Here is a 23,285-nt window from a genome sequence, read left to right as displayed (position 1 = left end):
CCTTAGCGGGCTGACTCACCCCTCCACCTGGCCTCCGGCCGCGATCGGAGCTCAGCTCCGATCAGGCAGAGCTTGGAAACGGCCCCTGCACACAGTGCACAGCAACTGCCAGTGATGCTGCAGTCCGTGCAGCACTTCCTCATACAGCAAGCTCCGGACTAGACATGACGTCATGTAGGGGGCGTGGCTAGCACTCGGCACTGCTCTGCTGCAGAGAGAACTGGAAGTGACTGAACAGACGACTACAGGGGCAGAAGAGGTTCAGTAGCTCAGTGCACGGTAAAGTACAGTATGATGTAGTAGAAGAAAGGATGAGGGAGAGGACAGAGAGGTATATGGATTACTAATGAAAATAAAAGTGGAGTGAAAGAAAATAAATTGAGGTGGCAAAGAAAAGTATGTGATAGAGAGAGTGAGAGAATAAGGCAAGTAAGAGGCTCTATGTCAGGGATTAGAAGAAAAATATGTCAGTAAGCTATTATGGAGAAAAAGGAAGACAAAATAAATGAGACTAAAGTATAAAGACTAAAGAGGCTTCAAAGAGTGTAAAGAGTCAAGAAAAGGGAACAGGTACTTGTGTGTTGTTGTAATATAGAGGGACAGGGACTTGTGTGTTGTAATATAGAGAGACAGGTAATTGGGTGTTGTAATATAGAGAGACAGGTACTTGCGTGTTGTAATATAGAGGGACAGGTACTTGCGTGCTGCAATATAGAGGAACAGGGACTAGCGTGTTGTAATATAGAGAGACAGGCACTTGCGTGTTGTAATATAGAGGGACAGGGACTTGCGTGTTGTAATATAGAGAGACAGGTACTTGGGTGTTGTAATATAGAGAGACAGGTACTTGCGTGTTGCAATATAGAGGAACAGGGACTTGCGTGTTGTAATATAGAGAGACAGGCACTTGCGTGTTGTAATATAGAAGGACAGGGACTTGCGTGTTGTAATATAGAGAGACAGGTACTTGCGTGTTGCAATATAGAGAGACAGGTACTTGCGTGTTGTAATATAGAGAGACAGGGACTTGCGTGTTGTAATATAGAGAGACAGGTACTTGCGTGTTGCAATATAGAGAGACAGGTACTTGCGTGTTGTAATATAGAGAGACAGGGACTTGCGTGTTGTAATATAGAGAGACAGGTACTTGGGTGTTGTAATATAGAGAGACAGGTACTTGCGTGTTGTAATATAGAGGGACAGGTACTTGTGTGTTGCAATATAGAGGAACAGGGACTTGCGTGTTGTAATACAGAGACAGGCACTTGCGTGTTGTAATATAGATGGACAGGGACTTTTGTGTTGTAATATAGAGGCACAAGTACTTGTGTGTGTTGTAATACAGAGTGACAGTTACTTGCGTGTTGTAATATAAAGGGACAGGGACTTGCATGTTGTAATATAGAGAGACAGGCACTTGTGAGTTGTAATATAGAGGGACTTGCGTGTTGTAATACAGAGTGACAGGGACTTGCGTGTTGTAATATAGAGGGACAGGGACTTGCGTGTTGTAATATGGAGGGACAAGTACTTGTGTGTGTTGTAATACAGAGTGACAGGGACTTGCGTGTTGTAATATAAAGGGACAAGGACTTGCATGTTGTAATATAGAGAGACAGGCACTTGTGAGTTGTAATATAGAGGGACAGGGACTTGTGTGTTGCAATATAGAGGAACAGGGACTTGTGTGTTCTAATATAGCGGGACAGGGACTTGTGTGTTGTAATATAGAGGGACAGGGACTTGTGTGTTGTAATATAGAAGGACTGGGACTTGTGTGTTCTAATATAGCGGGACAGAGACTTGTGTGTGTTGTAATATAGAAGGACAGGGACTTGCATGTTTTAATATAGCGGGACAAGTACTTGTGTGTGCTGTAATACAGAGGGACTTGTGTGTTGTAATATAGCGGGACAGGGACTTGCGTGAGTTGTAATAAATAGGGACATGTACTTGGGTTTGGTAATATAAAGGGATAAGGATTTGTGTGTTTTCTAACACAGAGGGACAGGTACTTGTGTGTGTTGTAGTATAGAGGGACAGGGACTTGTGTGTGTTGTAGTATAGAGGGACAGGGACTTGTGTGTGTTGTAGTATAGAGGGACAGGGACTTGTGTGTATTGTAGTATAGAGGGACAGGGACTTGTGTGTGTTGTAGTATAGAGGGACAGGGACTTGTGTGTGTTGTAGTATAGAGGGAAATGGATCTGTGTGCGGTATAATGTAGTATGAGAGCGTGGACAGATAAAAAATTAAGGAAACTAAAAAGAGAAATTTGGAGAAAGTAAAGGACGAAGAGCAAAGATAATGAGAATAATATTACTATGATAAAATAAAGGAGAGACTATATAATAAGTGAAGTGGAACAAGAGTAAAGTGTAGGGCATGACAGAATGTACAAAGAAGAAAGAGGATAAAAGGTACAGATGAGACAGTGCGGTTCGGTATGATTTACCGTCTGTATCCCGACATCGGCATCCTGAGCGGTAGAATGCCGGCAGGGGGTCGAGCAAAACGAAGCCCCTTGCAGGCTCGGTGGCAAGCTTCAATCACCTCAGGTTCTATTCTCCCTCTATGGGTGTTGTGGACACCCATAGAAGGGGAATGATCTACTTCACCGGTATATCGGCAGCAGTATAGTGCCCCCCGCCGTCGGGATCCCGGCATCGGTATTGTGACAGTCGGGATCTCGACGAGTTAACCGCATACCACAGAATGTAACAAAAATATAGTGTAGGAGCATAAGGAATCTAGCAGAACTGAGGATTCAAGTTCAGAATATGGGATCCCTTGGATTAGTATAACTACACTGGTCAAAACAATAAATGTACCATCGTGGGCTTGCGTCGCTTGCCATACTTCGGGCGGGGCGGCTCGCTCCACTTTGCTTGCCACAGGTTACTGTTCCCATTAGATGCCCACGTGAATAGTGAAACTAATAGACCAGTGTTCCCATGTTCTGAACTTGAGCCAGACTAAGCAATGACCACTGATTAGGACAGTAAAGTACTGTATATAGTGAGAATAGACAAATGCCACCATGGAAGGGTTATGTAGTAGAATTAGCATAAATGTTAGCGGCCCAACTGCAGCAAAAGATGCAAGGATGGCTGTGTCAGGCTCTATGAAGAGTATCCCACCCCTCTTAACATACCCCACCCCTTCAACAGACCCCGCCTACATTAGGGCTGCTTCCAGAAATTTCCCGGGCTGGTTTTCCATCCCAATCCGCCCCTGGAGACATGTGTACAAGGTTAGACAACCAAAGCACTGACGATTATCCAGCACTGGAGCAGGATATATTTACCAGCTGGTGAGCAGGCATTGGCTGGATAATTAAGCAGAGTCCAGTGTGCAGCGGATTGGCTGTAGAATAACATGTGATGTGAACAAACATGGCTGCGCCCATGTTTGAGTTAGGAGGGAAAGACTGTTTATAACTTGAATGTGGTAATCAGCAGTAATGGCGGCGGAGGGCAGGAGACGCCATACTTTAGAACAAGTGGGTTTTAACAGTTATGTTGCCATGACAGCGCTGCAGGGATCACAGGAAAGAGACTTGAGGCAATGGAATACAGCGCGCTGCACGCAGACAGCGCAGATGGAATCCAGGCTTGGAACGCTGGGCCAATCTCAGGAGGCTTTTGTAAGGTAAATATTGATGAGAAATTACCCGGATCGTGACAAGGATGAGCTGCCTCAGGATATTTCTGACACTGCCAGACAATATCTGTCTCACATTACCACAGCCTCCCACTATATTCAGGAGGTGGCCTTTGATGCAGGTGTAATGGCGGCCAAGGCGTCTACTACGTCTATCCTGGATCGCCAAATTCTGTGGTTGAGGTCCTGGAAGGTGGACCTGGACTTTAAAAAGACCCTGGAGGTACTCCCTTTTAAAGGGAGACATCCTATTTGGGGAGGATCTGAACAAGATTGTGACTGACTTGGCGACTGCCAAGACTGCGTTTCTCCCAAGTACTAATCCTTCTGCTCCGAAGGCTAAGAGTACCACTTTTGGTCCCTTTCGACCTCCAGGAAAAGCAAAAGGTCAGGCGTACCCGAGACAGGCTCGTGCTTCCAAAACCACTAAGCCCAAATCTAAACAATCCTGGGCCGCCCGTCAGCCTGCTTCCAAACAAGATAAGCCTGCTGCATGACGGGGTGGGCCTACCCCTAGGGGACCCCAGGGTGGGGGGCCAACTTCTGCAGTTCGCCCAGGCCTGATTAAAGACCACTTCGGACGCCTGGGTTCAGGAAGTGGTCTCTCACAGGTACGCAATCTCTTTCAAGAGACGTCCCCTTCGCCAGTTTTGCACAACAAGTATGCCTGCGGATTCGTTAAAAGCACAAGCTCTACACTTGGTTGTGCAATCCCTCCTGGACACAGGAGTGGTAGTGGCGGTACCTCTGTCCAAGAGAGGCAGGGGATACTATTCGACCCTGTTTCTAGTTCCAAAGCCAAATGAGTCCTTCCAGCCTATACTCAACCTCAAATCATTGAACAAATTTGTGTGTGTGTCCAAATTCCGTATGGAAACTCTGCGCTCTATTGTGCTGGCCATGGAACATGAAGACTATATGGTATCCCTGGACATACAGGATGCTTACCTGCACATACCTATTGCCATATCACATCAGCAATATATCTGCGGTTTGCTATTGGCAACCTACATTATCAATTCCAGACCCTGCCTTTTGGATTGGCTACGGCCCCTCGGATCTTCACCAAGGTCATGGCCGTGATGACGGTTCTTCTCCGCCGTCAGGGAATCAGGATCCTGCCGTATCTGGACAACTTGCTGATCCTGGCGAACTCCCAAGAGGTTCTCCTCAGTCATCTGTAACTGACGGTCCAATTCCTACAAGCCCTCGGGTGGCTCATCAACTGGAAAAACTCCTCGCTGGTCCCCTGCTCGGAGCATGGTGCACCTGTGGACACTACTAGACACACAGCCAACGATTGTTTTTGTCTCCAGAGAAAGTCCTGAAGCTTCTGGACGGGATCAGATATTCCCTTTCTCACCTGAGTGTCGATACACTCAGTGATGCAAGTGCTAGGCCTCATGGTGTCAGCTTTCGACATGGTAGAGTACGCTCAATTTCATTCCCGCCCTCTGCAGAGGTTAAACCTTTCCAAGTGGGACGGCCTGCCTCATCGGATCAGGTCTCAAATGATCTCCGTGACTCCGGAGGTTCATCTGTCACTGAGCTGGTGGCTACAGGACCAACAATTGAGCAGGAGCCGTCCCTTCTGGATCTCCAACTGGGTCCTCCTGACAACGGATGCCAGTCTGCGGGGTTGGGGCACGGTGTTGGAGCAACACTCTCTCCAGGGTCGGTGGACCAGGGAGGAATCTCTCCTCCCGATAAACATTCTGGAATTGCGGGCAGTGTTCAATGCATTGACACTGGCCCTGCCTCTAGTACAGAACAGGCCTGTTCAAGTTCAGTCAGACAACGCCACCACGGTGGCGTACATAAATCAACAAGGCGGCACTCGAAGCCGCATGGCAATGCTGGAAGTATCAAAAATCCTCCTTTGGGCGGAACGCCATCTGCCAGAAATCTCGTCAGTGTTCATTCCCGGAGTCCTCAACTGGGAAGCGGATTTCCTCAGTCGTCAGGACGTTCACGCTGGAGAGTGGAGTCTTCAACTGGACATCTTTCAACTCCTAGTGGACATGTGGGGCCTACCAGATGTAGACATGATGGCGTCTCAACACAATCACAAGGTTCCGGTCTTCGGATCAAGGACTGCTCTAGCAGCGTTCGTGGCACTGTCAATTCCATGGAACCTTCGGCAGCCATACATGTTCCCTCCAGTATCACTCCTGCCCAGGGTACTTCAGAAGTTCAAGCAAGAAAGAGGAATACTACTTCTAGTCGCTCCAGCGTTGCCTAGACGGCATTGGTTCTCAGACCTGCAGGTTCTATCGATAGAGCGTCCTCTTATACTTCCTCAACGCCCAGACCTCATCGTTCAAAGCCCTTGTGTCTATCCGGACCTGGCCAGACTGGCTTTGATGGCGTGGCTCTTGAAGCTTCATTCCTGAGGGCCAAAGGATTCTCTGAGGCGGTTATTCAAACTATGTTGAAAGCCTGCAAACCGGCTTCTGCACGGATTTATTATGGGGTATGGAACTTCACATGGTGTGCTGCTATGATGCCTATTCGTTCAGAACTTCCAGACTGTTGGTTTTTCTACAACAAGGCCTAGATTTAGGCCTTCGTTTGGCCTCCCTCAAGGTTCATATATCTGCCTTGTTGGTGTGGTTTCAGAGGAAAATTGCTTCTATTCCTGACGTTCATACTTTCACTCAGGGTGTTTTATGGATTCAGCCTCACTATGTCCCTCCTGTGGCTCCATGGGATCGGTCTGTTGTCTTAAATGCCCTACAAGAGTCTCCGCCCTCATTCCGAGTTGATCGCTCGCTAGCTCTTTTTAGCAGCCGTGCAAACGCATAGTCGCCGCCCATAGGGGAGTGTATTTTCGCTTTGCAGGAGTGTGAACGCCTGTGCAGCAGAGCGGCTGCAAACACATTTTGTGCAGAACTAGACCAGCCCGGCAGTTATTTATTTTGTGCGATGATTGCAGCGACGAGTGACACAGTAATGACATCAGATACCCGCCCAGTAAACGCCCGGCCACGCCTGCATGTTTCCAAACACTCCCAGAAAACTGTCAGTTGACACCCAGAAACTCCCACTTCCTGTCAATCTCCTTGCGTCCACCAGTGCGACTGAAAGCGTCGCTAGAACCTGTGCAAAACCACAATACTCATTGTACCTGTACGACGTGCGTGTGCATTGCTGTGCATACGCATATTAGCCCCATTCTGCCATAAGCTTGGCTGCAAAAATCCATAGCAAACGATCAACTCGGAATGAGGGCCTCCATTTGAACCTCTTGAGTCTGTGGATCTTAAATGTCTTAAGATTGTTTTTTTTACTGGCTATTGCCACTGCTAGGAGGGTTTCGGACTTCAGCGTTTTTTTTTCCTGTTGTCCACCCTTTCTGATTTTTCACTGTGACTGGGCAGTTCTTCGAACTCGCCCTGGTTATCTACCTAAGGTGGTATCATCTTTTCATCTTAACCAAGAGATTGTGGTTCCAGCCTTTATCTCTTCTGGTTTGCCCTCCAAAGAGCAGTCTTTGGATGTGGTACGTGCTCTCCGTATTTACGTAGAGAGGACTGCCTCCCTCAGGAGCTCAGATATCCTTTTTGTACTTTTGGTTTTCACAAACGTGGCTGGCCTGCGAATTAGCAAACCTTGGCCAGATGGATTAGAATGGTGATTGCCAGTGGCGGATTTAGGGGGGGGGGGGGCACTCGGGCCCGTGCCCCCCCCTGTCATTTGTGACACCCCCCCCCCCCCCGGTGCCGCCGCATAGGGAGATGACGGGCGCCCGCTGAGATTGTGTTACCAGCGGGCGCCCGTCTCCCTGCACAGTGGCAGCCGGAGGCAGGAGCTCAGTACTGAGCTCCGGCTTCCGGCGCTGTCACTGTGCGCTATGGGAGAGACGTCAGTCATGACGTCTCTCTCATAGTGCTGAGTGACTGAGGAGCGGACGCCAGGAGGAGGACTGCAGCGGCGCGGGAACGGGGCTCGGTAAGTATGTTTTTTTCTTCCTTAATGCATCTACTGGGGGCTAACTATGGGGGACATTACTACTGGGGGGCATCAACAAGGGGCATTACTACTGGGGGGTCAAACTACTGGGGGCATTATAACTGGGGCATCTACTGGGGGAATCATTACTGAGGGGTCATCTATTGGGGGCAGCTACTAGGGGCCATATTTACTGGGGGCCATTACTACAGGGGGGTCATCTATTGGGGCAAACTCGTAGGGGGGCATTATTACTGGGTGTCATCTATTGGGGCAGCTACTGGGGGGGCATCTACTGGGGGCATTACTACTGGGGGGGTCATCTATTGGGGGCAGCTACTGGGGCATTACTACTGGGGGGTCATCTATTGGGGGTAGCTACTGGGGGACATCTACTGGGGGCATTATTACTGGGGGGCATTACTACTGGCGGGTCGTCTATTGGGGGCAAACTTCTAAGGGGCATTACTACTGAGGGCAAACTACTGGAGGACATTATTACTAGGGGGCATCTACTGGGGGCAAACTGCTGGGGGACATTATTGGGGGCCAACTACAAAGGTGCTAACTACTGGCGGTGTAACTACAGGGGCATTACTACTTGGGGGCTAAACTAAAGGGAGGGGGGTAAACTACTGGGGTCATGACTGCAGGGGAATTACCACTGGGGGCATTACTACAGGCAACATTACTACTGGGGGCAATACGGGCATTGCATAAGGGGCACCACTACTATGGGGTCTATATAAGGGGCACTACCAGTACAGTGGACATTGCATAATGAGGGCTACAACTGTGGGCATTGTATAAGAAGCGCCACCTCACATGCACCGAAGCCGCACGCAAATGTACTTGCCCCTTCCATGGTGCCCTCCCTATCATTTTCTTCTGGATCCGCCCCTGGTGATTGCACAAGCCTATGCGCAGGCTGGTCTTCCAGCTCCTGCTGCTATCAAAGCCCATTCTACTCGGTCTGTTGGACCTTCTTGGGCGGCCCGCCGAGGCGCGTCCATTGAGCAATTGTGCAAGGCAGCTACCTGGTCCTCAGTGAACACGTTCATCAGGTACTATGCCTTTGATACTTCCGCGTCGCAGGATGCTTCCTTTAGACGCCGGGTTCTTGTGCCTGCTAAGGTGCGTCCCCCCCCTCCCATGAGGAACTGCTTTAGGACATCATCAATGTATTCCCTGTGGAATCCCAGTGTACCCCGCTGCAGAAAAGGAGATTTATGGTAGACTTACCATGGTTAAATCTCTTTCTGCGAGGTACACTGGACTCCACAGGGCGCCCACCCTGACCACTTAGCTTCTTTGGGTTTGTATGGCATTAGCCGCTAGTCCCTTCTCCTGTCGTGAGAATGTGGGTCTATGTGACTAACATCCACCTTCTCTTTTACCTGCTACTGCACTGGACTGGTTAACGAAACTGAGCTCCACTGCCTGGAGGCGGGGTTATAGAGGAGGCGGTGCAATGCATCCTGGGAACAGTCAGAGCTTTAGCCGGTTGGTACCTCGGACCAAGATCCAACTCTACACCCCAATGTATTCCCTGTAGAATCCAGTGTACCTCGCAGAAAGAGATTTAACCATGGTAAATCTACCATAAATCTCTCTCTCTATATATATATATACGGTGTATATATATATATATCTATATACACATACATATACACACACAGACACATTTGACAGTGGGCCTTGAACATGGGCCCATTAAGTTCTTAAAACACCCCAGAGTGATGCTATGAGATTTCCTTGATTGACAGGTTCTGGTGATTTGTGTTAGCCTATCAGGTGTAAGGAGGCGAGTTTTATTGCAGTAATATAATCTGGAAAAGGCTCTTACTCTTTACCTGTTGGAGGTTCCCCCCGCCACTTATTTACTGCTTAACCTGGTTATTATTATTATATTGGGCAGTGCCGATGGTCTACAGTGCTTCCTCCGCCACCCATTACTCCAATTTATTATTTAATTTAATAGAATAAGTTACCTAACCTTTATCACCACCTACGTTGTTGTGTATTCATTATAGTGGCGGTGTGAGGAGAATGTCATATCGCGGTTTTGAAACATTTTTCTCCAGCTTTATTCAAGTTATACATGAGTTACCATTACAAGAGAGTGCACTCCATTTAACCCTTTATTTATCTTTAAAATTTTATTCAAGAGACGCACAGCAGATCAAGTCAGAATACAGCTTCAGTTTTATCAAGCACAAAGCAATACAATTACATCATTTTATTGTTAATTGAATCCTTGTTCTTATACATTCAAATATTATTATTAAGTAACAGTCAGGCTTTCCTTTCTAATAACTTTTCCACGCACATCTGTTTGTGCACGGTACTGTTTCTTGTACATGCGTAAAAGTTAGTTCCTCATCTTATAAGTAACTTTCATACATTACATAGGCTAAGGCATCACCTAAGTGTAGTAGGGGGTGCATTTTCCTATATGTACTTGTAAATTATGATTAATCACCTACTAACAGTTAATATACCACAGTTCTACAATAAATGGCAAGCTGTCCTTTATGTGATTCCCGTGTTCCGATATCCTGATCTTACAGAAGATAGCATGTCAGCAAGTTTGTAGCGAGGGGCTTTTCTTTAAGTAGCAATGAACAGTCGCCCCATAGACGACACTTGATAGGACTTGCTGACACACATGCATGTTGGAAATGTGGCACTCCTCAGGCGGATATGCTTCACTGTCTGTGGACATGTCCCTTAATCAGACAGTTTTGGATTCAGATACGAAACTACTTGACGGCCAATCTGGTAAATTATTGGAGTTTGTCTCCGGAGTGGGCGCTCTTTGGTATTATACCACCAAATCAGCGCCTCTCTTTGGGCAGTAAAAAACTGTTGCTGGCAGTTAGTTTGGCGGCTAGAAAAGCCATCCTGCAGGTGTGGATAGCGAAGGATCCACCAACTCTATCATTATTTAAAGCCAAATTATTCTACCTCTTTAGGATGGAATGGATGAGTGTCCTGCTGGAAAAAGACACCAAGATACACAATTTCTTTGAGGTTTGGGAGAGTTATATAATGACCTTGACAACGACGGTTAGGAAACAGCTCCATGACTCATTGTCCAACACAGAATGGTTTCTAACTAGAATGGCTGCGGGAGATCCGCCAATTGTGCTTTAAACGTTAATTGACATACGGGGCACTGTGGAGGGGTTGGGGGGGAATGCGGTACGGCACGGGTGTTACACATGTGTGTACATACACGTATGTGTATATTTTTTATTTATTTTTTTAATTATTTTAATTTCTTTCTTTTCTTTTGCTCGAAAATATATATATATGGGTCAGTCGGCTGAGTTGAATTTCAGATCCGTAAATCAGACGATCTTTAGAGATCATGATACTTACAATTGTGATGCTATTGACTGCTTATAACAGATATATCCCTTGATTAAGGACTCAATTGTATTTTTCTTGTTCTGTTTCCTTACAATACCCTACTATCTAAGATTTGAGACATATTGAACATTTATGTATGTATAACATGTATTGCTTCAATAAAAAAATTATGTTAAAAAGTAGCAATGAACAGCGCAGATGTCCGGTTTCTTGCAGTTTCTCGGAGAGCACAACTTGCATGTAGTAATAACTGACAATGGGCGGCTATTGTACATTAACCACTTAACTGACGATTTTTCCCTTCAAAAGTGTTAACATTGTTTTTTTAAATTTATTTTATTTAATAAAGTTGAAAAAGTATTTTTTAAAAATATTTAAACATTATATTATGCACATCTGCAGAACGGATCTCCTCGTCAAAAACGGGGGGATAGGGAGCGACGGCGCAGTTGCATGAAATCTGACCATGCCAGTTAAGTGTACCAGAGAGTGATCAGGTGTGACACAGATGCGGATTATGATCTGTGGCACCATCACTGTCCAGGGCTCATTATTGATCATGTGGTGCTATAAACCGAGGGAGACTCAATCCTGGTCTTCCACCCACATCCGTGCTCCCTTAACAGAAGGACAATCCCCCGGTGACATCTTCAGACCTGATTGTGTGGAAAGGCTCAATAGGCACCAGTGGTGACAGCAACTTAAATTTGCACCACTGGGACGTAAATACAGGAGACAATGGAGGCTGTTCACTTCCGAGCGCCAGCCCTGGAGAGGACAGCTTGATCTCCGCCATTGCTCCAGTTTCTGCTTCATGCGCCACAGAGCAGCAATATGCAGGGAGCATATGCTGAGGTCCTTCCTCTCCCACAGTCCCCACCCAAGTCCCAGGCTAGAGACAGAACTCCAGCAAGGAAACAGCACCCATGTACATAAAAGGACGGCATGGCCCCTCCCTCCTTTGTTGGTTCATCCCCCTGACCTGCTGCCTCTGGACCTGCTGACTCTGCTGTTGCTGTGGGAGCAGCAAACAGCAAGAACAGAAGACCTCGATCAGCAACAGGTAGGTGTTTGTGTGCTGGGGTTTTACTAGTTAATAGGAGGAGGGTGTGTCTGGGTATTGCTATGGTGTTGGCAGTGAATGCAGGGGTAGGAGAGTGTGCAAATGGGTGCTGCTGAAGAGTTGGGAGTGAATTTGGGTTAGGGGGGAGTACATGTGAGTGCTGCTGGGACTGTGGTATTGGTAGTGAATGCAAAGGGGTGGGGATTAGCACCAACAACTATATTGTTTCCAGGCTCCTAGTATGAACTTATGCCACTGATTTCCACCTATGTCTTTGACTCACATTTACGTCTGCCTGGCAGCTTATACAGTATACTGTAAGTGACCTAAATGGCTGCCTGAAGACTTTATCATCAACAGACTGGTTACAGCGGCGATGGAGTTTGCAGCACCCCCCCAATACCTATTTTCCACAGGCAAAAGGCTAATTTCTAACAATGATGGGGAGGTCAGATTGTGGCTTTGTCCTGATGATCAGGGGAAGGGTCTGGGTGGTTGGGGTTTATTCATCCTGCCAGCAAGGTGAGCAGATCATTTAGGATATTTATATAGAATTCCCAGTGACATTTAGAGCTTAAAGAGAAATGTCACAGCAGTCATTGTATTATAATTATAAGAGTAACAATTGTAATTTCTTTAGTTCAGAAAATAATTTAGCAGATTATTATTATAATTTTTTTTCTTTTTACTAGGCCTCCTATAAAAGGAACATCACATTTTATATAAAGGTGTCCTTCTGTATTTCAGTATTGTATGGTGAATCATTACCAACAACCGTGTCTGAGGTATCCATGGGGGAATTTTCTAAACCGTTGTCACTGAAGTCGGGATCATTTTCCCAGAGACGTTTCAGTTTTCTGATAATGGGCTGCATGTGTACTGGATGCGTAACTTTGTAGATATAATCCTTTAATGATGGTTTATTTGTAACAATTTCCTTAAATGCTTGACGCAAGACTGGAATCGCTACAGCTCCATAAATAACTATGTCAACAATGGACCTTCCACACTCTATCACACGTAATTTTCTCAGTGGAGAAGGAACTGAAAACCCAGCTGAGTGCATTGCCACAAGGTTTCCACATTCATCAAATACTGGAGCCCCGGAAGCCCCTTCATAAAGACGTGTATTATAAGTCACCAACCTTCGATCCTCCATTTCAGACCATTTAGGCAATCTCATTAAATGGAAATCTGAAGACTCCTTGACAATTGTTTTCTGAATAGCCTCAGTACGGTCATGGAAGTTGATCACTGAACACAAATCAATTTGTTTGCACTGACCTCCTGGATGGCCGATGATGGCAGCTGTGCCACGTTCTGGGGGAAGAGCTAAATACTGTAACAAGCCTTCTACAGGAGAAAACTCTGCAACACTAAATAATGCATAATCGTTTTCCACAGAATGTGCTAGAATTTTAATAGAGAATTCATATTTTGAATTACCCACATCTACTTGTTTATCTGGACTTTCATAGACGAATATTATACGAGCTTTGCAATCACCAGTTTTAGTCAGAAGACTTTCTACTACATGGCAACAGGTGAGGAACAGATTATCAATCAGGGCCATACAGGTTCCTTGACGCATGTTACCACCTTCTGTAATCAATATCATTGCCACACTATCAAGGGGCCTTGTAAGGATTCTCATGGTACTCGCATATAGGACAGCTTTTTCTGTATTTTGACTGTAATCCTCCTTGATGAGACGCCATGCATTTCCAGGGCCATTGTTCTGGACATACACATTAACAATATTTTTAACTCTCTCTGCCATTTTTATATAAGCCTCTGTAGACATGAAATCCCCTGGGTCATCACTGGGTGGGTTAGTGGGAACAATAGGATTGGACTCCGAACCATCATCATGTGATCCTACATTTTTATGCTTGCCTACATCCTTATTGTTACCTGCTACACATATGGTGTATGTATCATCTTCTAGGACAGATAATGTCAGTGAAGGCTCATGTACTTTTGTCTTCGTCCCCTCAAGACGGAGCACAGTGAAGTTCTTAAATCTCTTATCATGTTTCAGAGCATGTTCAATGGTTTCATCTTCATATCCAAAGACTGCCAGTGCTGCGTTGTCATCAAGATCGAGTTTGTTGTAATGCAAAATTATTTTTGCACCTCCCAATGGAGTCTTTCCTTTTTTGTTTACTTTAAAAAACAACCCACCACTTCTTTTTGGGTAAGCCGACGTCTCTGGTGGCTTTTTATCTTTTTTCTTTATATAGATTTGTTTTAAATCAAGAGTTTCATCTTTCCCCAGAGGACCACACGGCGCTGACGGATTAATTTCTGCATTACAATTATTACCAAAAACAATCAGATACGATGAATTTTTATAATGGTTTGTAAAGTGATTTGATTTCTTTAGGGCATCAAAAATGCTTTCATACGGCTCTGCCCTGATTTCCATATATTTACTGCCAGTTTTACCACCCCATTTAAAGCTCAGGGTGAATTGTTCTGTAGCTACTATCTGCTTCTGAGCGCTGCCAGACTCCATCTTTTCTTTCTGTAAAAATAAAATACAGTTGTATTACTGAAAGAATTTGCATTTAGAACACACCCATTAAACATACAGAAATATCAGACAATGAGTCGCATGCAGGGCTGATACTGGTGGAGTTAAGCTCGTTAACTACTACAGTGCAGGGAGGTAACTAATCAGACGCATGCAGATTGTCCTTCTTATAATAATAATAATTTTATTTATATAGCGCTCTTTCTCCAATGGGACTCAGATACATAGCGTAATATAGTACAGAAAATAATGAGGTACAGAACAGATTTTCATAAAATACAGAAGCATGTAGATACTAAAGGGACATTATGGAAATGCTTGAGTAAACAGGAAAGTCTTGAGTCTACTTTTGAAGGATTCTATAGTTGGGGCCTCTCGCACTGTGCGGGGAAGCGAGTTCCATAGAGTCGGAGCCGCATGACTAAAAGCTCCACCCCCAGATGAATTACGGGAGATTCTAGGTACTGCTAAAAGTCCTTCATCTACAGATCGCAGTAATCGAGTGGGGCAGTATGGGGTCAGTAGCTGCTTCTTATGTGCGTTATTGGAGTGTCGCAGAAGTTTTTTTTTTTTTAATTTACATATTTTTAAATTTTTTTAAGCAGAGCACCAAATAAGTCACAGGGGGATATCCTATTAGCCCCTGTAAAACGTCAGGTGTGAAAACGTACGTTTTTTCCCCCTACGTTTAACCACCCATTCTACCAATCCAGATCGATCGCCTGTAAAAAAAAAAAAAAAAAAAAAAAAAAAAAGATTTTACTTACCGGTAAATCTATTTCTCGTAGTCCGTAGTGGATGCTGGGGACTCCGTAAGGACCATGGGGAATAGATGGGCTCCGCAGGAGACAGGGCACTTTAAGAAAGAATTTGGATACTGGTGTGCTCTGGCTCCTCCCTCTATGTCCCTCCTCCAGACCTCAGTTAGAGAAACTGTGCCCGGAAGAGCTGACAGTACAAGGAAAGGATTTTGGAATCCAGGGCAAGACTCATACCAGCCACACCAATCACACCGTGTAACTTGTGATAAACGTACCCAGTTAACAGTGTGAACAACAACGGAGCATCAGATCAACCCTGATGCAACCATAACATAACCCTTATTTAAGCAATAACTATATACAAGTATTGCAGAAGAAGTCCGCACTTGGGACAGGCGTCCAGCATCCACTACGGACTACGAGAAATAGATTTACCGGTAAGTAAAATCTTATTTTCTCTAACGTCCTAGTGGATGCTGGGGACTCCGTAAGGACCATGGGGATTATACCAAAGCTCCCAAACGGGCGGGAGAGTGCGGATGACTCTGCAGCACCGAATGAGCAAACACAAGGTCCTCCCTCAGCCAGGGTATCAAACTTGTAAAACTTTGCAAAAGTGTTGGAACCTGACCAAGTAGCTGCTCGGCAAAGCTGTAATGCCGAGACCCCTCGGGCAGCCGCCCAAGAAGAGCCCACCTTCCTTGTGGAGTGGGCTTTTACTGATTTTGGCAGCGGCAAACCAGCCGCAGAATGAGCCTGCTGAATCGTGTTACAGATCCAGCGAGCAATAGTTTGCTTTGAAGCAGGAGCACCCAGCTTGTTGGATGCATACAGGATAAACAGCGACTCAGTTTTCCTGACTCTAGCCGTTTTGGCTACATAAACCTTCAAAGCCCTGACCACATCTAGTACCTCGGAATCCTCCAAGTCACGAGTAGCCACAGGCACCACAATAGGTTGGTTCATATGAAAAGACGACACCACTTTTGGCAGAAATTGTGGACGATTCCGCAATTCTGCTCTGTCCATATGGAAAACCAGATAGGGGCTTTTATGCGACAAAGCCGCTAATTCTGACACACGCCTAGCCGAAGCCAAGGCTAATAGCATGACCACCTTCCACGTGAGATATTTTAACCCCACGGTTCTAAGTGGTTCAAACCAGTGTGACTTCAGGAAACTCAACACCACGTTAAGATCCCAAGGTGCCACTGGAGGCACAAAAGGGGGCTGAATATGCAGCACTCCCTTTACAAACGTCTGAACTTCAGGCAGAGAAGCCAGGTCTTTTCGAAAGAAAATAAACAGGGCCCAAATCTGGACCTTAATGGAACCCAATTTTAGGCCCAAAGTCACTCCCGACTGTAGGAAGTGAAGAAACGGCCCAGCTGGAATTCCTCCGTGGGGGCATTCCTGGCCTCACACCAAGCAACATATTTTCGCCATATACGGTGATAATGTTTAGCCGTCACGTCCTTCCTAGCCTTTATCAGCGTAAGAATAACCTCATCCGGAATGCCTCTTTCTGCTAGGATCCGGCATTCAACCGCCATGCCGTCAAACGCAGCCGCAGAAAGTCTTGGAACAGACAGGGCCCCTGTTGCAACAAGTCCTGTCTCAGAGGCAGAGGCCATGGGTCCTCTGTGAGCATGTCTTGCAGATCTGGATACCTAGTCCTTCTTGGCCAGTCCGGAACAATGAGTATTGCTCTCACTCCTCTTTTCCTTATGATTCTCAGCACCTTGGGTATGAGTGGAAGAGGAGGGAATACATAAACCGACCGGAACACCCACGGTGTCACTAGTGCGTCTACAGCTATCGCCTGAGGGTCTCTTGACCTGGTGCAATACCTCTGTAGCTTTTTGTTGAGGCGGGATGCCATCATGTCCACCTGTGGCAGTTCCCACCGACTTGCAATCTGCGTGAAGACTTCTTGATGAAGTCCCCACTCTCCCGGGTGGAGGTCGTGCCTGCTGAGGAAGTCTGCTTCCCAGTTGTCCACTCCCGGAATGAACACTACTGACAGTGCTCTTACGTGATTCTCCGCCCAGCGAAGAATTCTAGTGGCTTCCGCCATCGCCAGCCTGCTCCTTGTGCCGCCTTGGCGGTTTACATGAGTCACTGCGGTGATGTTGTCTGACTGAATCAGCACCGATTGGTCGCGAAGCAGGGTCTCCGCTTGACGTAGGGCGTTGTATATGGCCCTTAGTTCAAGGATATTGATGTGAAGGCAAGTCTCCTGACTTGACCACAGACCTTGGAAATTTCTTCCCTGTGTGACTACCCCCCACCCTCGGAGGCTTGCATCAGTGGTCACCAGGACCCAGTCCTGAATGCTGAATCTGCGTCCCTCTAGAAGGTGAGAACTCTGCAGCCACCACAGGAGTGACACCCTCGCCCAGGGGGACAGGGTGATTAACCGATGCATCTGAAGATGTGATCCAGACCACTTGTCCAGTAAGTCCCATTGGAAGGTCCTCGCATGGAACCTGCCGAAGGGAATGGCCTCGTATGATGCCACCATCCTTCCCAGGACTCGAGTGCAGTGATGCAGTGACACCTGTTTTGGTTTTAATAGATTCCTGACCAGTGTCATGAGCTACTGAGCACTCTCTATCGGGAGATAAACCCTTTTCTGGTCTGTGTCTAGGATCATGCCTAGGAGAGGCAGATGAGCTGTAGGAACCAACTGCGACTTTGGAATATATAGAATCCAGCCGTGTTGCCGTTACACTTCCAGAGAAAGTGATATGCTGTTCAGCAACTGCTCTTTTGATCTCGCTTTTATGAGGAAGTCGTCCAAGTACGGGATAATAGTGACACCTTGCTTCCGGCAGGAGCACCATCATTTCCGACATTACCTTGGTGGATATTCTCGGGGCCGTGGAGAGACCAGCAACGCCTGAAATTCGTAATGACAATACCGTACCGCAATTCTGAGGTACGCCTGATGAGGTGGATAAATGGGGACATGAAGGTATGCATCCTTTATGTCCAGAGACACTATAAAATCTCCCCCTTTCAGGCTTGCGACGACCGCTCTTAGCGATTCCATCTTGAACTTGAACCTTTTCAGGTATATGTTCAGGGATTTTAATTCAATATGGGTCTGACTGAACCATCTGGTTTCGGGACTACAACATGGTCGAATAATAACCCTCTCCTTGTTGAAGGAGGGGAACCTTGACCACCACCTGTTGAAGATACACTTTGTGAATTGCAGTTAACACTATTTCCCTCTCGTGGGGGGAAGCCGGCAGGGCCGTCGGTGAGGGGGCATCTCCTCAAAGTCCAGCTTGTATCCCTGAGACACAATATCTATTGCCCAGGGATCCAACAGGGAGTGAACCCACTTGTGGCTGAACTTACAAAAGGCGTGCCCCCACCGGGCCTAGCTCCGCCTGTGGAGCCCCAGCGACATGCAGTGGATTTTTGTAGAGGCCGGGGAGGACTTCTGTTCCTGGGAACTCGCTGTGTTGTGCAGTTCCTTTCCTCTGCCCCTGCCTCTGGCAAGAAAGGACGCACCTCAGACTTTCTTGTTTCTTTGTGTTCGAAAGGCTGCATTTGATAATGTCGTGCTTTCCTAGGCTGTGCAGGAATATAAGGCAAAATATGAAATACCAACCAAATAATATGCTAACATCCTATATGGACTATTAATATATAGGGTACAATAGCATGAAGTGCGTTGATCACTTAAGGATAGCCATTACAGCTACCTAATGTCTCACACTATACAAACTTTGGGATAATTCTAACTAATTTGCAACACAAATTAATAGTACAAATTTATGTGACTGGTAACTTGGTGGCATCAAGGGATATAAAAGACAATGCAGCATAATTCTATTGTACCCTATATATTAATAGTCCATATAGGATGTTAGTTAGCAAATTATTTGGTTGGTATTTCATATACATATATATACTGACGTACTATAGCATTTATGACGGTTAATGTGTATGGCTTAGGTATAATGTATTGCATACCATACAGTATGCTTTATCATAGCAACTAGTATTTCGTCTAAATGTTAGCACTATATATATGATCATCTGTTAGCATACCTATATGTCAGTTTTCTGTATATGATGTTGGTGTAGATGCTTGCAGTATGCATTGATATCATGTCCGCTACTTCTTTTACTTTCAGCTGTACGTCTGTTAGTTTTTACTGTGTGTTGTAACTATGGTGACGGGGAGCACGGTACGGGATGATGACGCAGTATTACGTCATCTCCAGGCGCGCTGGACGGAGCGGGCGGCGTCCCGTAGCCCACAGCGCGCACTTGCACATGGGTGATGGTAATCTTTAAAAAGGTAAGATCTGTACACTTGTCTGATTTGACCTGAGGAAAATGACTTAATAAATGTCATTGAAACGTTGTCTACTACCTGCCTGAAAGCGCTATTATTTGAGACACCAGGAGTGCCGCGTTCTTTGTATCTATGCATGACCCTACACGGAGGCACCCGGTGCAGTAAGGTAATTTTATAGGAGAGCCGGATCCAGGGGACATTGTATTACATAGTGCTCGGAGCAGGCATCTCCAATGCACTAATGATCAAGGCTCCCTTCTCACTGAAATGTTCTTATCACTCTGATTCCTCTGCCAGTTTGCGCAGCTGTTATACAGCGTCAGCACTAGCACTTTATTTATGCACTTTGTTTTGCACATTATATGTTTACAATAGAGCTGCTATCGGACGTACTACTGAACACAGAAGTGGGTGGGCATCTATTATTATATCCTGTTGGTGTTGTTTTTGCTGCAAACTTTTCCTGTGGTTAATATGGCTGAATCAAGCACTGATATTGGGGACTGTCCGCAATTATCCAACTATGCTATCGGAGATCTGCACGGCTACTCTGAAGCTGAGGCTGAGCAAATATTATATAATGAAATCATGGAGGCCCAATAGCAAGCTAATACACCTGACAGCTCTTTTAGGGAATTGCTCAAATTACACCGAAAAGAGATAGATTATTACTATCACTGCATCTCTTTGTCGATTATAGAGCAACAAAGATTCCCAGGGGCCTGCGGGTTAGGAACTCACCCACTATAGGCCGCAATGATTTAGGCTTTTGCAAAAAGTGGGTGGGTATCCTTAATAAATGCTCTATGGACCTTATGCTCCTAATAATCGAGCAATCCACCAAAGAAATTAATAACATCAAAACTAAAATAGCGGAATTTGAGGCAGTTCATAAACCCATTCTGCAGGCTGATGTGGGCACCAATTGGTATGAAAAGCTGAATGGGCAACTGCAAATCTACAAACGTGACCTTATTAAATTTAAGGCACAGAAACACAGTAAAGTCAATGGCGATTATGACAACCATAATGTCTATAAATGGACAGATCCATCTACTCGGTATGTACATAAACAGCCATTCTTTCGCCGTAGACGCTATAAAGAGCGAGATTTGGAAACATCACATGAGCATACCCTCACTTCTAGTGAGTCTGACTCCGCTGGACAATCAACTCAAGCGGGACGCCCTTTAGGGGCTTCTATCCGTACTCCGACCAAAGACAAAAGAGAGTTCGACGTACGCCCACAAGAAGGAGCAAACAATGGCAGAGGCAGAGTGGGGAGTCCACCCAAACAACAGAGACGCTAATAGTGAATCTATCTGATTATGAACTATCTGCTGTGGAACAACGTGTGCTCTCCAGGGGTTTATCCTTCGTCCCGGCATGCAAACAAGATCCATTTGAATGGCAGATTGAGAAATACCGCTTGCAACGTCAGCTTAAGCTTAAAGAATACTTCAATAAACAACCTACTACTACGGAACGCTCAGATATACCAGCCAAGTTGCAAAAGATATTGCCCAAATCTAAATTCGAGCCCCAGTCTCATAATGCGTCCATAAAGACATTTACTCGTCTTCTTGATCAACAAACTAGTGCCCATATGGCCCACCAGGAACCGATACGTCATAATCTAACTAAAGCAGAACATGAAGCGCTATGCCAATTATCTGCACAAGAAAACCTTATCTTCCGCCTGGCGGACAAAGGGGGAGCCCTTGTAATCCAAAACCTACAGGAGTATAAAGCAGAAATTGAACGTCAACTACAAGACTCTGAAACATATTGCCTCCTACATAGGGACCCGACTGGTGAATATAAGGAACAACTTACCAGGACTCTTGACAACGCAGTCCGGGAAGGACTAATTTCCAATACCATCCGTGATGCCCTTATTCCCGCTTATCCGGTTATGCCGGTTTTATATACGACACCTAAGATTCATAAGTCCCTCCATAACCCACCTGGGCGTCCCATCATATCGGCTAGATCATCCCTTTTTCAACCCGTAGCACTATTTTTAGATGCTCTTATGCAGCCATGTATACAGGTCCACCCCCGGTTTCTACTCGACACCACTACCCTTTTGCGTAAACTTCAACAGTTACCTAATTTTGACACAGAAGTACGGCTTTGTAGTATTGATGTGCAAAATCTGTATACCGTCATACCGCATGAGATGGGTATGGCGGCAGTAGAGCGTTATTTAGCGAACCACAGGGAATACCAGGGTCCAGACCTTCATTTATGTATGCAGCTCTTAAAGATGACGCTTCAAAAAAAATGTTTTGTATTTGATGGGAAAATATACCTGCAGCGTAAGGGCTGCGCTATGGGGTCCTCTGTGGCCCCTGCATATTCTAACATTTTTATGTTTGAAATTGAGCAGCAAATATTTTTTGATAATTCAGATGTAGCTGGCAATATTTAGTTTTTTTGCCGCTACATCGACGACTTATTTTTAATCTGGCAGGGCCCCCAGGATATGCTTGAGGCCACTATTCAGGGGCACAATGCTAAACAACATCCGATTAAATTGACATATACAATTAGTGATCAGTCAATTATCTAGATGTAGAAATTTCCATACATCAGGGCCGTATTGTAACATCACTTTACCGTAAGCCCACTGATAAAAATAATGTTTTACATTATCATAGTTTCCACCCGCAGCCCCTCAAACGTGGCCTTCCGTTTTCTCAGCTTTTGCGTATCAGACGCATAACATCTGATCCCATTGCAGCGAATTCACAAATGGATGTGATGATTGTTCAGTTTCTACAACGTGGGTACCCGATTAAACTCTTACATGAGGCAAAACAAAAAGTATTAAATATACATAGAAATACATTGATTGATCCTCCCCAGATACATGAGCCACAACGCCCCATGATTCCTTGGGTGACACAATATCATTCAGCCAGTACGGGTATGAATCAAATTTCAAAAAAATTATGGCCCATTGTGCAAAGCGACCCCGACTTACAGCTACATAACACTAAATTAATGTCTTGTTACAAACGTAACAAGAACATCCGAGACATATTGGTTAAAACGGACGTCTCCAAATATCCTGCTAGTCCCAACCCTATGGGGGGTAGACGCAGGGGCTGTATTCGTTGTACGTGCACAACCTGTCAATTTATGGTAGCGGGAGACACGTTCCAACATCCCCATTCGGGTAAGACGCTTTATATTCTACATACCCTGACATGCACCACCCGCTTTGTGGTATATCAGCTGATGTGCCCCTGTGGGCTGTCATATATTGGCAAAACCCAACGTATGTTTAAAGAACGTATGGCAGCCCACAGGTCAGCGATTAAGTTGGCTATTACCAAGGGCACCAGTGAACAACCTGTGGCCAGACACTTTGCCACCCAGCAGCATTCACTAACTACACTTAGATACCGCATGATCGATCATGTGCCGGCCACTAGACGCGGCGGTGATCATGGTGCTAAGTTACTTCGACTCGAGACCCGGTGGATTTACCGTTTAGATACGGTTCACCCACGTGGCCTTAATGAGTCACATGGCTTTAATAGTTTCCTGTAGAGGGTCTCCGAATTATGTTGCATTGTCTTTTATATCCCTTGATGCCACCAAGTT

At 45.7% G+C, this 23,285-nt stretch overlaps 1 protein-coding gene and 1 long non-coding RNA gene across 2 annotated transcripts in view; one reads left to right on the top strand and one right to left on the bottom strand.

Annotated features, from left to right (window-relative positions):
• The first annotated feature begins 224 nt into the window (after positions 1–224).
• The window catches only part of LOC134933850 (uncharacterized), a 125,027-nt gene continuing 101,966 nt past the window's right edge, over positions 225–23,285 (top strand). The window contains exon 1 of the long non-coding RNA XR_010179765.1: positions 225–331. This is a non-coding gene — a long non-coding RNA (uncharacterized LOC134933850). The remainder of the gene's footprint in view (positions 332–23,285) is intronic.
• The window catches only part of LOC134933849 (serine protease FAM111A-like), a 187,460-nt gene continuing 173,917 nt past the window's right edge, over positions 9,743–23,285 (bottom strand). The window contains exon 6 of the mRNA XM_063929362.1: positions 9,743–14,579. Coding sequence (XP_063785432.1) covers positions 12,771–14,570 — 1,800 coding nt within the window. The 5' untranslated portion in view covers positions 14,571–14,579 and the 3' untranslated portion in view covers positions 9,743–12,770. The remainder of the gene's footprint in view (positions 14,580–23,285) is intronic.

This window comes from Pseudophryne corroboree, chromosome 6 (genome assembly GCF_028390025.1).
Source record: "Pseudophryne corroboree isolate aPseCor3 chromosome 6, aPseCor3.hap2, whole genome shotgun sequence".
In the NCBI taxonomy this organism is placed as follows: domain Eukaryota; kingdom Metazoa; phylum Chordata; class Amphibia; order Anura; family Myobatrachidae; genus Pseudophryne; species Pseudophryne corroboree.
This window is presented reverse-complemented; position numbering and strand designations above follow the sequence as displayed.